This window comes from Lepisosteus platostomus, chromosome 8 (assembly GCF_059453375.1).
Source record: "Lepisosteus platostomus isolate fLepPlt1 chromosome 8, fLepPlt1.hap1, whole genome shotgun sequence".
In the NCBI taxonomy this organism is placed as follows: Eukaryota; Metazoa; Chordata; class Actinopteri; order Semionotiformes; family Lepisosteidae; genus Lepisosteus; species Lepisosteus platostomus.
Genome location: NC_142618.1, coordinates 50,388,612 through 50,404,842, shown reverse-complemented (window position 1 = coordinate 50,404,842; position 16,231 = coordinate 50,388,612). Strand labels below are relative to the sequence as shown.

Sequence of the window (16,231 nt, the reverse complement as noted above, 5' to 3'; positions counted from 1 at the left end):
AAAGCTTGACATATTGTTTTCAAAAGCTAACAAAACCACACACTTGAATGTTTGAATTTCTTAATTCAGGAGCAGGATTTGATTAATAGCTACTTTTCTTATCAAAGATAGACTGTAGTAATTTACAAATAGCCAGTATTAAAATTGTGATCACAAAGTTAAGCACCTAAGTGTCTAAGTGTGTCTTTAAGTAAGGGTAATGGTCATGGTTGCACTGTTGTACCATATCACCACAATGCTTCGAGATTCTTGCAGGCCTTAAACTTACATCATTAATAATAATTATTATGTGCTGATTTTTGACATTGCATGATTAAACAGAGTGGACTGTTTTGTTCTTTAGCCACACCAGCTGTTTCTACCCAGAGATGGGACCCAATGAACTTCTTAACACAATTGCCAGTTTGATTAGACAGCCTGTGAGCATTCAAGCAATTACAGTAATTAACATCAGGTGAGCTATTAATTGATATAGCTGTAACTGTAAAGATAATGAAAAAATAATTGCATACATATTCTTTTCATTGTCTTTATATAGTATGTAACTGTATACTGTCTGTATACTGTATATTTGCACATTATTAGTGTTTTTAAAATACATTATTTTATACTATTTAAGCCATATATTTATATAATTTATTCCATATTAGTTTATTTAGAGGGCTAACATTAGCTGTATCAAATAACATATGATAAACAATGAAGTGATAAAAATGTCTTTTGTAAAGTATTCAAGTTATTACTGTAATTACTGGTGTTATTATTTATCTAGTAATGAGGACTGTGTTCTCATGTAGCCTAGGGTTTTTTGTCTCAACTGCAAGAGCAGCCCAGCCATTCACTGAGTGATCGAAACAACTACCAACACAAACATCAGTAATTTGTTACATTGCTGAACATTAAAACAAAAATCCCTCTTTTTCTTCACATATATTTTTATAAAAAACACATGCACAGTTTGGATACTGCTTCAGTGTGTTTGGCAACCCTTTGTTTAATTGATCATTCAGGAAATGACTGACTGGCCTACAACTGAGTGACTTCGTTGTATAAGTATTACATCATCTCATCTGTGTGACATTTGATTGGACACAGGTGTTGAGACGATTTAATCTGTTGAATGTCAAGCCTGGTGGAAATAAAAAAAAAACACTGTCAGCACAATGTCGCGTGCCATCTGTGTTGTTTCCAGTCAGCAATATCTAACCTGGCAAGATATTTCAGTCACAGTCAGCACATCACTGATAGGCCATGATGTGGGAGACCACAAGTTACACACGTCCCCAGAATCGATGGGGAGGTTATGATGGCCTGGCCAATGGTGGTTACTGTATTCCACTAATAGTGATAGATGGCAGCATGACTGCATTGATCAGGTCCTTCATTAATTCAAGTCCTGGGACCTCATTTGCCCCCCTTTCTGCCTATTCTGACATGGCAACATTCTCAAAGACAAAACACAACTTCATTTTGCTTGCGGAACAGTTGTGCATCTTACTAGATGATATTTTGCTAGTTACAGTATGCTATGGACGGCTTGCAGTACAGTATGTGCCAGGTAAGGCCCCATTGAAGAGACACATGTTTGAGACAAATCATAAGAAATGTGAAACAATTCCAAAAGCCTGCTTTACAATCTCTGGTACAAAGTACAGTATGCATTGCTGTTGTATTGCAATAGCCTGTGTCTTTCATAGCAGGCTGCCTACTGATAACAAATGCTAATCAACACAATGTCTGTTTAATGGGCGGCATGAGAGCGCAGAGGTTAGATGCCTCGCAGTGCTGGGGCCCTAGGTTCAATTCCTGGGGTGCTATATGTGTGGAGTTTGTATGGTCTTCTTGTGTTCGCAGGGTGCACTGGTTTCCTCTCACAGTCTAAAGACATACTTGTAGGTCAATTGGCTTCTGTGAAATGGTGCTGGTGGGAGAGTGTGCTTTTGTGTCTGTCTCTGCCTTGGAATGGACTGGCGTCCCATCCAGGCTGTATCCTGCTTTGCCCCCGTTGCTTGACAGAATAGGCCCTGCCTCCCCTGCAACCCTGTATTGGCGGGAGAGGTTAGAAGATGGATTGATGTCTGTTCATCATAATTTCTGTGATGTTATAAGCAAAATGTTTATTTAGAAGCTCTGTACAGCATTCGAACACATGGGTTTATAAGGACAAAAGCTCACCGCCAAATAAATCAGTTTATCTCTGCTAGACACAAGCCATGAAAACAGTGTTAAAACATGATAATGCATGGAGGACAGGCTTTTGTTGATTTCTGAGGCTTCAATACATTTGCAACAACTTATTTACTGTATATATAGGCTGTATATAACATTTAAAAATGAAAGAATAAATCATAATTAAAATGTATCAGTGTTTTGAGATATAAGGCATAGTATTACAATGCATTAATTCATATGAAACAGAAAATAACATAAATATTATGCAGAATATATTTGTTATGATGGCTGTAAGAAAGTTCTCAAATCAAAGATTACACTCAAATAGACCATCCTGGTGGAAAACAAAAAACTCACATTTAGACAAGTTCATATAAAAGTGACAGGGATAAGAAAAGCTTTAAAGAACTCAACATGATACTACTGTATATTTACATATTTTATTTTCTATTGGTGTATCTGGTGTGTCTTCTTAAGAAACTGCTCCCGAAACAGGAAACGTTTCTGTTGACACAGTGAGAGAGAAAGGCAGAACAATTTATTTCTGGACTACTTAAAGGTCAAGTACACCTGCAGGATGTTAATAACTTACTCAAGGAGAATAAGGGTGAAATGTGTCTGATTAAGGCCTTCCTCAGCCAATGTAATCACTTGGTCTTGTGTTATTAGTGAGATGTAAAAAAAAACTAAAGAAGCTACTTGAAGGTTTCTTGATAGCCTTCAAAGTCAAAAGAAGTGATGATTTATTTAATTCTGCTGCACTTGTTTTGATGTGGACATCATTTGAAATGTGATCTGGGGCCTAGAGAGCTTCCCTGGACATAAAATTAATACTACACAGACTTTGTGTGCGTGTAGGAACAAGTGTACTCATACTCCGTTAGTAGAGATGATCAGTATTTGTTATACTGAATACCCCCTGTCACACTCTCCTAATCTACTTCCCAGAACTTTCCTGCTGCCTGATCTACTGATCCAAGCTGCAACACTAATGTAACAAAAATGGACATCAGAGCCTCTCTTGTTTTCAGCGTCGGTGAAAAAAAAAATTTCTGCCACACCTTGGCTGATGCAATGTAAACATATGGACTAATTCGTTTTTGATTCTGAGTTTTTATTTGCTTTTTCCTTGAAAGGAAGGTCAAGTTAAGTTTTCAGAAAACACCAAAATAAGAGGCAGCAAATGGAATTCTAAATGAAAATAATTAGGCTTATAATGCTTAGGAATATGATGTAAACAGTATAGTGAAAAACACAGAATATAATCCAAGGGATATTAAGTCAAAACTGTATAACACATATATAGTAAAGCTTCATTCAGAATACTGTGTATAATTCTGGACATTATGTTCCCGTATATAGAAAAGATAATGCTGTTCTGGAAACAGTACAGAGAAGAGCAACGAGATGCATTCTGACAGGCACTGACAGAATGAAGGATCTGAAAATTTTATATCTTGAACAAAGAATATTACATGGCGACCTGACAAGTTTTCAAATTCCTCAAAGGCAATGACACAGTCAACCCAGCAGCTTTCTTCAGATTGAACAGTAAAACAAGAACCAGAGGGCACAAGCTGAAACCTGCAGTTAAAACCACCTTTTTGGGGAGTATGGAACAACCTACCCAGCCTTGCTAATGAAGCTGATACTCTGACTACTTTCAAGGATTGACTGGATTGGATTCCTGGATCAATTAACTACTAACTACCAGATGGGCTAAATGGGCTTCCCCTCATATGGAACCTTTCAGTCACGGTGGGCCCTGGTATATTCAAGGAATTTCACTTCTTGCATAAGACTAAATTATACTCTTTGGGAGAGTTTATGTACAGGTGATCAGATGTTCAATGTCCATCATGATGAACAGCAACAGAAACAAATGCAGAAGGGAAGCAATATGCCCATTTGATCACAAGAGTAACAGCTGTGAGTATGTTGGAGATGGCACTAAGTCACTGCATTTTCACTTTTAGTCTGGGATCAATACAACAGTGCAACAGTGACAGGCCATATCCTGGGAGACCACAAGTCAGAACATCTTGCCAAGGCCAATGGGGAGGTCCAAATGTGATGGTCTGGTCAAAAGAGTCTGTTCAATACTGAATTCCACGCCATCAATCACTCTTCTCCAGTGATGGCAATCTGACTGCACGGATCAAGTGTTATATTGATCAAATCCCAGTACCTCTCTGTCCTGATGGCTCATCCAATTCATGCTTCAGTCTATCCATGTTACAAAAACTTTATAGAATAATGAGAATGTGACAGGTAGGTCCTGGATTTCCATCTCTCTAATCTAGCGTCCCATTGATAATTTATTGGATGAGAAGGGACAAAATGTAACATCTAGGGTTTAGAGACCAGTGAACAAACTCAGATGTGTCCAGTCTCTAAGTGAGGAAGGTTACAGAATCCAGCAAGACTGCATCTGCAACCTAATGCAAAGCATGCACTGCAGATGCACAGTACAGCCTGTATTTCTACCAACAGATACCACACACACACAGTCTGTGGCTTTCACAGGAAAACCCCTCTGAATGACAAATGTTGATCAGCATATTGGATTTTCCTAGATCATGTCTGTTCAATTCAATGTTAATCTACCTGCAACAAACAACTTGTTTTCCTAATACATTTGTGAAAGTGTTGCAGTTATAAGAGGAACGTTTCTTTTGATGACGAGCACAGTATATTACAAAGTCAAGGCAAGGTGAATGAAATGCATTTTACCTTTTAAAAGTGCAAACTGAACTTAACTGAAAGTGATCAAATTAAATATAAAAGCAAAACAGTATGATGTTACCAAATAATGTTTGCAATGTTTGTTAAATGAAGGGCTCTAAAGCTGTGTTATTTTGGTCTCTAGGAAATAAAGGCATTTCATTTACTTTTTTTATTATTTTCATGTAGTGGGATTGCTAATGCTGACATTCTTTTATCTTTATTCAGACTCATTGTACTGTCAACATATGAATTAAAGATGTTAATGCCTGTTGCTATGGGAACAGGGACTGCCGATAAGCCTTGTGACCTTTCCCTTGGCTTTGGTAATGATTTGGATATGTGTCTTTTCTCTGAGAACATCTGCATAATTGTGTCTTTGCCCCCACTAAAAGAGCAAAAAGAAACACACCTGCTTCCACTAGTACTACAGCAAATAACAGAGTTTATTATTAGACCAACTTACGTGGGTGATCGAAAATAAATAAAATAATGTTTTAATAAAAGGTTTTAACTCAAAATAAAGAAAAAAATGCTAAAACCTTTTAAACTGTATATTTTGCAAAAACCTCAACTTCATTGTAATGATTATGAATTTTCCATTACTATTTGCAGGTACACTTTCATTACTAATTAAAAGAAGATTAATTTCCTGTTTGCAATCTAGAAGGTATTCCTTAGAATTGTGGTTTATTAAATCTTATATTGTCATCCATTGTTTCTAGCCCATTGCTATTTACAGTCCTTGACTAATTTCAGCTTTCTGTGCCTGGACATCTCAGAAAGAAAAGTACTGCTCTCTGGAGATTTTAATAAAGATACATTTTCTTCTATAAAGATTTTTCTCTTCCAAAAGTCATCCCAGATAAATGTTTTTTCCCTTTACAAAGACAAAACAATATTAAAAATTACAAATACTCATGCTAAAGCAACAAAAATAAATTTGTGGAGATAGTGAAGTTCTAATTTTGAGCAGCTGCTGATGTGCCTTGTGGCTATACACTAAAATTCACACTCAATTCTTGAGTCAGGTCTGTATCTGGAGCAATGTCTTTTACCCTGTATGGTTGTGTTTTTTTTTTATTTTGCTCATTGAGATTTAAATGGGATTCCCTTTTTTCCTCCAAAATAACCTACCTACCTAACCTAAATTAATGTAAAAGGTGTCAAACTGCCATTGTATCGATTCACATGTAAGGAGAACATACTGTATCTCTATTTTGTACTTAACATTTCTTATTTATTGTATGAAGTCTGTCCAACCTTAAAGAGATATTTCTTGATTAAGTACTAAGGATTGCACTGATGAATACAAATGTTAATTGTAAACCATCAGACATATGTTATAAGGCAGTACTATGCTTTGTATCCAACCAAGCTTTTCTAACTAATGAATGCTGCATATTTCTCATTGAGTTTCTAGCATTTTTCTATTAAATTCATCTTAATCATATACTATATCTTTTGTATACTGTAACTTAATATCATCAATACCTTCTCCAGCTCTTTAATGGAATTAATGCTTATCCCCGTGAAATAAATTCTATTACAACATATACATACTCTATACACAGGAGACGGAACATGAATACACGTCTTATTGGCCTTTTGCTTATATTGTGTCACTAACAACCATGAATTAACAGGTATTCCAATGCTGGTCTGAACTAGGCTGAGTGCATGGCTGCCTCTGAGTTGCATTCTCAGGCTTCCATCTGCTAACAGGTCATCTAAAGAAACAGTAGTTTCCCTGTAAGGCAAGAATCCCAGATTCTGATTTTTTTTTCCCCCACCAAAAGATGGAAGGAAATGAAAACCTGCTGTTCACATCCAACAGCCTTAAATGCTAAACAGAAAGGGTCAACTTGTAAGAACCCGTCCAGAAACAATGTTAGCAGTCTGGAACCTAACAGCCACCAAATGAATGTGGAATTTGTACAGCAGAGGGAACAGATTAACAGTTTGCTTCATTTTGTAAAAATTCTGTCAACATCGCACACACGGACAGCTTTCTCCGTAAGAGTGTTTCACTAGATAGTTTCACTTACAATTTCCAAAAAACTGTGCATTAAAGTATTGGGAAAAAATAACAACTAACAGAAATGTACCATAAGGAACTTTTGGGATTTTTTTTGGGATGTTTTGTTAACACTAATAACACAAAACAGAGATGGAGTAACACTTTTTACATGATGTTGGCATCTTGCTCCATCTAATCCATACATATATGTATATTCTAAACCAAAAAATTACTCAGCAACTTAAGTAATGCATACTACAGTACATAATTTCCAATGACAACTTCCAAATGGCTAGATGAGATGAGATTAGAACTATAAGAACAGAATATGCCACACATACAGTATATAACCAAAGTGATGCAAATTTTATGGTAAACAAAATATAAAATCTTTATGTTGGTCATTTGGACAAATCTTTCTGGAGAAAAACATTCATGTCAACAGGTCACACGATCATTCTATGCAACACAAATGCACAACAGTTTATGGATGCCTGTGTTGCACCCTGTGAATCGCCAAGTGTATTATTATAATTAAGCTTTTGATCTACTCATTCATTGCATGGTCCAATTGCACAATTTTACAAAGGATCTGGCACTTTTGAGACTCAGAAGCGAATAGTGATGGCAGCATTACATAATTTCTCCTGTATACTTGTAAAAGGCTTTTGAAAGAACCGGTAGGTGTATAAGCACTTAATGTGGCTATGAGAAAAGAGATGAGTTTGAACAGTGACTGATCAGTGAGGTCTCTTCCTTCTCGGAACATAGTCTGTAACGGTGGTGGATGTGGCTTGTAAGGCAAAGATGAGAGAGAAGGTTTAACTGTCCTGAAGCAAACTATACTGTGAGCATTCACTGTAAAAACATTTGCATACAAAGACGAGGCAGTAACGACTCTTCTCAACTACATTTTCCGAAGTGTGTTACACATCAGCAATCCTTGTGTATGCTACTTTCTTTTTCATTTCACCACTACATAAAGTAATAAAATACAGTATATAGACTGGAATCCCTCCAACCATTGATTACAGTGCCTTTCACGTATTTAGAAAGCATACAGTACACTGTAGGTACAGTAATTAATGTGAAAGAAAAATGGAAAAAAATTGATTGCACACGTATTCAACACCACTATGTTTCCATGGCAAAAGCTTAACAGGACACAGTTTATCCTTTCATCTGAAGGGTTGACTACAGTATGTATTTGTCTTGTCCTGTCTTGTTCTGTTGCACATATAATTTAAAAACTTTGCATTCTTACCAAGAATAATGACCATTTTCAATATTTAATCAGCTGCTCGGCAGATTAAATTAAATCCTGTTTCCACTAAAGAACAAATAAAATGCTCTGGACTCTTTATAGTATTGTTACCTACTTAATTACAAACGCGGACAGCAAAGATGTATACAGTAAATCTTAAATATGACCTTCATTGCCTACATTTCACTTGAAGCCTGTTTACTAAACACACCACAGAAATGATTGAGATCCAAGTAGAGGGTATTTTCATGGACATTGATTTTCTTAAGTAAACATTAAATAGAAATGGAAAGAGTTCTATTTTTATAGATTTCTCCTTTGGGAAAAACAGATCGGAGATGCCCTCTTTAGAAGATGCTTTATTATGCAGAATGTTTTACTTAAATGTTAAGTTAGTAAAGGAACAGTAATTGAAAAAAAATAGTCTTCCAGATTTTGCTTTTAGGGAAACATCCAGCTGAGTTAAAAACTCCAAATCGTGAACTGAAACATTTCTTGTTCTGTAAGTCACACACAAGCCAGAGTTCTGTAGGATCTTATGAAGACCTATGGGTAAAAGTGGAAATGTACTGTATCAGTTTCTGTCAGCTCTGGAGGCTGAGCTGAACAGGTAGCAAGCAGGTGCAGGAGGTTCTAATTTCTGCCTGGGTACCCAATTGGATGGACTTTTATTGAATAATTTTAAAAATGCTCACATTTCGCTTTGCCTTATCACAGCAAAGAAATATGGTTGCTAGCTCAAAATATGTAGCCTAGGGAACTGACAGCATTAAATCTCTTTGCAGGCCCAGAAGTGGGAGTTCTGCTGTGAGCTGCAATTTGATTTAGATGTACTCAATAAGGCAGCCGCCTTCAAAAAAGAAAGGAGATCTTTTCACTCTCCAGTGGTAATTGAATATATCACTGTCTTCCTTTAACCAGATGACCAAACCTCTCATTATGTGACAGACTTGCTTGCAATCATATCTTTTGTACTAGTTCAAGTCATTATGCACTTACTATCATAATCATTTTTTAATAAGAAATAATCTAAAAATCTATACAAAAGAGTGAGACAAAATACATTAACAATCAACAGACAAAGTGTATCATAAAAAAATAGTTTTATCAAGTAACTTTTAAAGTCAAACTCAAGTCAGAACTGCAGAATTTCTGATGCATAGGAAAGAATATTGCACAACCTAGTTGTACTGCAGGTGAAGTTCTGTCACCCACAAATTGTAGGGGAGAAACAAAAGATGAGCATCAGAGGACCAGAGTCTGTGTCTAGCAGTGCTATTTATCAGAATTTTAGAAATATAAGGGGGAGCTTATGGTTTTAAATGTTAGGGGCATTAATTTGAAGTCTACAGAAAATTCAATAGGCAGGCAGAGGAGGAATTTCAAGACCGAGGTCAAATGTCCACCAGAACTAGGGCACTGCTACGGTCAACCCTACATTTGCCCATATTTTTTCTCAAATTTAGAATTTTGTTATATCCACCTGACAAGTTGAAAAGTATTAGAACTGTGTTCTATACTCTGCATATGGAATAGCCAATTGTAGTTTTTTTTTCATGTCTCAGCTTACCGTGATGAACCACGCAAACTCCTCCAAACCAACCTCCTTTGGGCCACTTGTCTTTTAAGATGCTACGGGTACAGTACCACAGCCTCATATGAGAGATTTAGCACCCACTGGGGAAGAAGTATGTCACCCTCTAACTGCTCCAAGGTCTCCAAACATCCAGGAGACCACAGGGGTGACTATGTGGATAAGAACTAAGACCGTCCCACCCAGCTAATCCCACCCTACAATGGGGAGCTCAGCAAACTGTGTGCCGCCACTTGGACAATCCCGTTCACAGCTGGCTAGTGATGGGACCCAGGCCTGAACCCCTGACACAGAGTATGGCTAGTTTTTGATTCAGCTAATGAAGCATTTTCAGTTTTCTTTAGCTTATTAGTAACACCCCAAAAAATCTTTCCTTCAGCTTCTGTAGCCCACTTTACAGATAAACAAATAAAATAACTCACTTCACCTTCATACTTTAATATTCTGTCTAAAATAATATCAGATATCTCTTTTTGTTGAAAGAAATACTAATGCAGTCATTTGAAACAGAAAATTGTAACATTAAAAAGTACCGGATTAATTAAATAGAATAATTACTGGAGATGAGGTGACAACCTCTCAATCATCTCAAGCTTGGTGAAATTATTTTCCTTCTAAATATTCGCACACCACAGAGGTCCATGAATGTGAGATATGCCAGAATCAATGAGTTAGTTGCACCAGAAAAGTAGCTGTCAGCAGGAATGCTTGAACATTATTAAGATTATTCACTGTCACTACAAGCCAGATTTAAACCATACAGTCCCATTTGTATAGAGAAGGCATACCTGAGACCATGCAGATACATTTAAATTCCGAAAATGAGATTCATTCTATTTCTATTTAATATTCACATAAACAAATCAGAGCCCACTTAAATATCACTGCACATTACATTTTACAGTTATTTTCTTCTTGTCATGTTTGATGGGCTATTATTTGGCTTAGATTGAGGTAAATGTAAAGACGATTATACTGTATTTAAGATTTACAGTGCTTTCCTGCACTGTGTTAGTAATAAAAAGTGCAATAATGTAAAGAGGGTCCAGAGTAGTTTAGTTTGCAGAAGTAGAAAAACTGCTGACTCACAATCGTACAGCTGTACCCAAAAAAACAGCAAACATGTCTGTTTACTATTATAAATGAACAAAAAAACACAACTGCATGTGTCCTGTGAGCTACTATTGTAAATTTAGGCTCTTGCATTTTCATTACGTTTCAAAGCTTTATAAACACCAAACTGTTGATCATTCTAGCTGTTGACCTACTTCAGACACTCTCAAGATGATTCCATACCCTTTTTGAATGTGTGCTATCAGAATGGAGGGGGGGGGGGGGGCTAATCTTTTAGTCAAAACAAAATTTTGCAGGTCAAAAATCATGGATTATCTGTTTATGACATTCATGTGTTTAATTTAAAAAAGAAAACCGCTGCCCCTCTCAAATAAGCACAGCATAGGTGAAGACTGTGAAATGTGCCACCCATTCCTTTTAACATCAGAATAAAGGTATCCGACAGCACAAATGCAACTTTCACTGACAAAACTGCCGCAAAGAAAACAGATGATGTCCTGTCTGACTTTGATCACCCATAATAGAGCTAGTGAAATCACGTATACTTGGGCACGGGCTTGCACACTTTGGTCTAATTTCGAAAGTGTCTATGACTTTACTCTTACCTGGATACCTTGTTTTAATTTATGATCGCTTGCTTTTTTTGCACAGTCAATAATTCTCCAGATATTGCTACTGTAGCTTAGGACACTGCATGCATGACCTTGCCATTTGGTACCTTACAGCCTTTTCAGACTGACAGACTACACTTACTGTAACTGGAGAACTGACATATACAATACATTGAATCAGAACAGTCAACCATCAAGAATATCCAAGCTGTCAGAGAGTTAATTTTTTATGACAACTCAAACCAGACCTTTCAGTACAATTGTAAGGCCATGAGGAAACAAAAACCAAATGACTAGGCCATTGGACATACTGGTATATTCCTGGCACAGTGTGTCTGAGAAAAGGTAAATAAAGATGATGACCAGCACACACACTCGACTGACTTCAAGACTGTGTAACATGTCACTGAAGAATGATAGGTTACATGATATGACGGTAGAAGCATATCCTAAAAATATTGTGATAAAAGACAAAAAGTACTATAAAGCCATTTGAATATCACCACTAATAATAATAATAACAATAACAACAGCATTTATATAGTGCTTTCCATCAAAAAGATGCCTGAAATGTTTTATACATAGTAGGATGTCAATTCATCTGCCCTGATCAATTTAGTGGTAAAAACAGAAGCCTGAAGTAGTACCACCACACAGCTGATAAGGTGGGAATGTTGCCTGTATCTGAATGGTGATCCAGAGTAAGTATCATAAATACCCCAACTCCTCCAAACATCAGCACGCAATCTTAAATGGTCAAGATCTCAGTTCATACAAACGCTTGGAACTATATCTCAGTGTGACCTGCCACTGCACTCCAGGCCAGACACGAAGTTCTTGGAAACGACTTCACAAATCCAAAAACTGACAAGATAAAACATCAAAGTGACGCAGCTACTTCCCATTAAAAATGAAGATTAAAAGAGCTCCTCACTAATTGCATGCCATTTATAGCTCATGTGAATACACTGCTTTCTTAATTTGTTTAAGATCTGGACTTTGAGCATTTTAAATCAAGACTGTAACAGAAGGTTGCTGGTCAACAACATTAAGGATCAACGAGAAAGGCCTTAAAATGAATGCACTGCTAATCAATGAGTGAGCAGCAAGGCACAGCTAATGACTGGTGCACCAGAACACTTACCATTATAGAAACCTTAAACCTATTATCATGCTCTGTATTCTCTTAGTGGCCACTCTCTTCAGCCAAGCATAATCTAACCACTCATTAACCTCCCTTCTCTATTCTCCTAAATCCTTATCGAAGACATCAATCAGGTTAATGTGGACTTAACTGTTGATTCACTCAGAATACTTGGTAATAATATACACTTAGAAAACCAGACACCCCTCTGGGTCCTGACAAAGCAACATACAATTCACCTGACAACTACAAATCCATAAACCGATATAAAAAGACATGCAACACTGGACCTAGTCAGTACTGGCATAGGAGACTTTCAAGGAAACTCAGGTTACTGGTTGCTGTTGGTTCAGTAGGTGATGCTTTTTCCTCTGGACCAGAGGTCCACATCCCCAGCAGGTGAAAGTGCTGCTCCTAGGAATAGAATTATTAACCCCCGTGTCTTAGTTAAACCCCACTGTGGGCTACATTAATTCAAATGGAGAATGTTTCTCAGTTCTCCCCTCTGATCTGCCTTGTAGCGAGGCAGTTGGCCTATGTGAGTGCCTCACTTCTGTGGTGGCTTGGCATGGGAACCCTCCTATTTGTAATGCACTTTGGATTTTTTTAGGATGAAAAGCAGTATTTGAATGCAAGCAATTAGCAATTCTTACTTTGATCTTCCCCTGGATATTCAGATACAAGCCATGTGAATTGAGTGGGACAGACTCAAAATACAAAAAAAAACAACAACAAATAAATACAAATCTACAGTATTTAAGTGAATATAGTCCATTTAAACATAGAACTACAGTATATTAACTTGTAAGGTAAAGGGATTATAAACGCAGACAGCAATTCTCGTTATGTCAGACTGCACCCAGTTATCTTGTGAAATAAAAAACGTTTTAACTAAAAAAAAAATAGGAATGCAAACCTGAACATCTGAACCTTTTTCTTCCTAAGAACAAAAGGAATAAAAAACATCTCTTGGACTGCAGTGCACTTGGAACTCTGAGAACCAGACTAATGAAGGACATTCTCATTACTCTTAGACTGGAGAGCAGCCTGTTCCACATTAATCCATAATGCAAAATCCCATCAAAGACTGAAATTTAGTTTATCCTCTAATTTTCATTTTAAAAGCACCTGTGGGGCCTCCATCCCTATAAGGGAACAATAATTAACAATAGGTGAACATTAAGAGGGGTTTGAAAACACTTAAGTTGTTTTGCAACATTTACACCAGAAAACGTGGAATTTCATATTCTCTTATTATAATTGTTGTATTGTTGTTTCCGGTAATGTTTATCTTTCACCACAGTTGGTAGCATGGCTGTAACTCGATTATATAATCCGCTCTCGCATTGGAGACTTCAGAAGTTCACCGGTGTTCTTCATCTCACAACGAAGGAGGACATTCCTTGCACTGACACCATCCATACCCAGGGGATAATTCATGTTCAACAGCAAGAAACACTTTACGCTTCCTTTAAAGAAATAAAGGTAACTTTTCCTTGTGGAAAAACGACTAATCAGGTTTAAACCTACTGTATGTTTGGAGACTAATAAATGTATCAGTAGGTGCTGGATTATTGCAATGCAATGCTCTACATTTCTTTTGTAAACCATATAATAATAACAACGTTATTTACTATTAGCTTTTCTGGAAATCCGTTTTGCATAACTTGAATTTTCACTGCATTACCTCCAATGGAAAATATTCTTGACCGATTTTTCTATTTTTATGAACAAATGCATATGATGTATAACAGTGCTGGAATCGCAAGCGTCCATGATCTTTCTTGCCATACAAAACACTCTACATGCCTGGCATTTACATAAAAGCAGGCAGCGTTTCTTGTATGTTTTCCATTCACATAGGACTAGCAAGATTTCGAATATGTCGTTCAAGCTCATCGGGGGATTTCTAACATCATTTATAGATATTTGCGTTATTGTATAAAGTTTCCTACTGGTGTGCACTATTAATAACCAGCCCCCACACCAATGTACCGCTTTACGCCTGTTTTCCACTGAGTGCCTAATGTAATATTGACACGGCTCCAGAATAGGCACATCCTTAATACTATACCACTGGAGCGCAGCTGCGATACACTATGTGCACGATCGGCAAACATTGAGAACAAATAAACTGACACGGGAATTAACGAACTTACCGAATTTTCTCTCCGCGGCGACAATAACGGGGGAATGGAAAACTAAAAGGACGAGCAGAACGGTGTAAATCGAATCCATTATTCTTGTTGATCCATTGCACACTTTCGCTAACAATCCATTGTGCTCTTTTTTTTTCTTCTTCTTCTTCTTCTGCTTCCAGGGATGAGAAAGGGGGGGGAAAAGACGGAGAAAGCGGAGGGAGATGGGAGGATGCCTCTCTGTGTTCAGGGAGCCCTGTGCTCAAACTCTCTCCCGCAGTCAAGCGGCTTGAAATCAGCACTGAGAACAGCACCCTGTGGCCAGGCCCCTCCTTCAAGTCCTTGACGTCAACTTAAAATACACACGCTGAAAGACCTTGGTCCATAGTACAGCCTGACAAAGTCGTGAGACGGAAAGCGTCGCTAAAAGGAAACACCTACTGGATTTTTATAAAGCGGAATTCTACGCTGGGATTTTCAGGCTCCAGGCTTCTATAATGTGGGTTTTTTTTTTGCCATCGAAATTATTATAATTTCCGCTGACGTTAAATACTCTTAAATATTATTTTAGGCACTTCCTATAGCCTTTGCTTTTATTATTGTTTGTTTTGCCTATGCCACACTCTGGGTTAGGACTGGGGAGGATTTGGAGTCGGCACATCACCCTAAATGTTTGTTAGATTTAACAGGTTGGAACAAAAATATTTCTGCAATGCTAAACAATTTTCATTATTAAATATGCGATTATTGTAGTTCGCTGGTTTGTCGCTTTCACTCTGTTTTTTTTTAATCGTAGCAGAAAGCAGTGCAAGAACACATTGTGATTTGATCGGTTCGTTCATGGAGAAATATGGATCACCACTACAGAAGAAAGACATTGCTATTATTTACACGTGTTAGTATAGCAGACTTGTAATATTTGTCCTAGAATATTCTCCTGTTCCTCCTTAGTCCCTCCCCAACTGTGTGACGTTATTCTTAACACGTGTACAAAAACACGCGTGTAGTACAGCCTCTGCACATGATGCTAAATTGCCTCTTCATACCAGCCATCCCAAAAACTGCCAATTACCCAGGAGCTTGTCCGAGTTAGTAATACGTTTCACTGCAGGAATATGTTCCCAGGAATATCATGTTAAACAAGAAGCACAGTTTACACAATACTTTCTTACATATGATAACTTTTTTATTGTACAGCGAAATGTATTATTGCATTAATGAGTAGGCTGAAATTAATTATACATTGCTTAACAATTATAATTGCTAACCATAAACATCATCCTGCATTACAACATCACAATATAAATGCGAATGCTCATATACAGTATAGATAATAATGCTAATTTTTTAGCTATGTGAAAGCGTTAAGTCTTAGTTTTAAATGATGTAACTGGACCCTTTTCTGTAACCACTTTACAAGAGTGCACCCATGCTGCATTGACTCAACTGTGGATGAAACACCAGCTCAGCCCAAATTTCATACTCACATG

The 16,231-nt window shown here is 37.2% G+C and overlaps 1 protein-coding gene across 2 annotated transcripts in view; it reads right to left on the bottom strand.

Moving 5' to 3' along the window:
* Positions 1 to 15,134, bottom strand: part of ptprn2 (protein tyrosine phosphatase receptor type N2) — a 324,963-nt gene extending 309,829 nt beyond the window's left edge. Inside the window, exon 1 of one of the 2 annotated variants that reach the window (XM_088643833.1) lies at positions 14,763 to 15,134. In XM_088643833.1, the coding sequence (XP_088499959.1) occupies positions 14,763 to 14,841 (79 nt within the window). In that variant the 5' untranslated portion in view covers positions 14,842 to 15,134. The remainder of the gene's footprint in view (positions 1 to 14,762) is intronic. The other variant, XM_088643832.1, reaches the window with a different exon arrangement.
* Between the last annotated feature and the right edge of the window lie 1,097 nt (positions 15,135 to 16,231).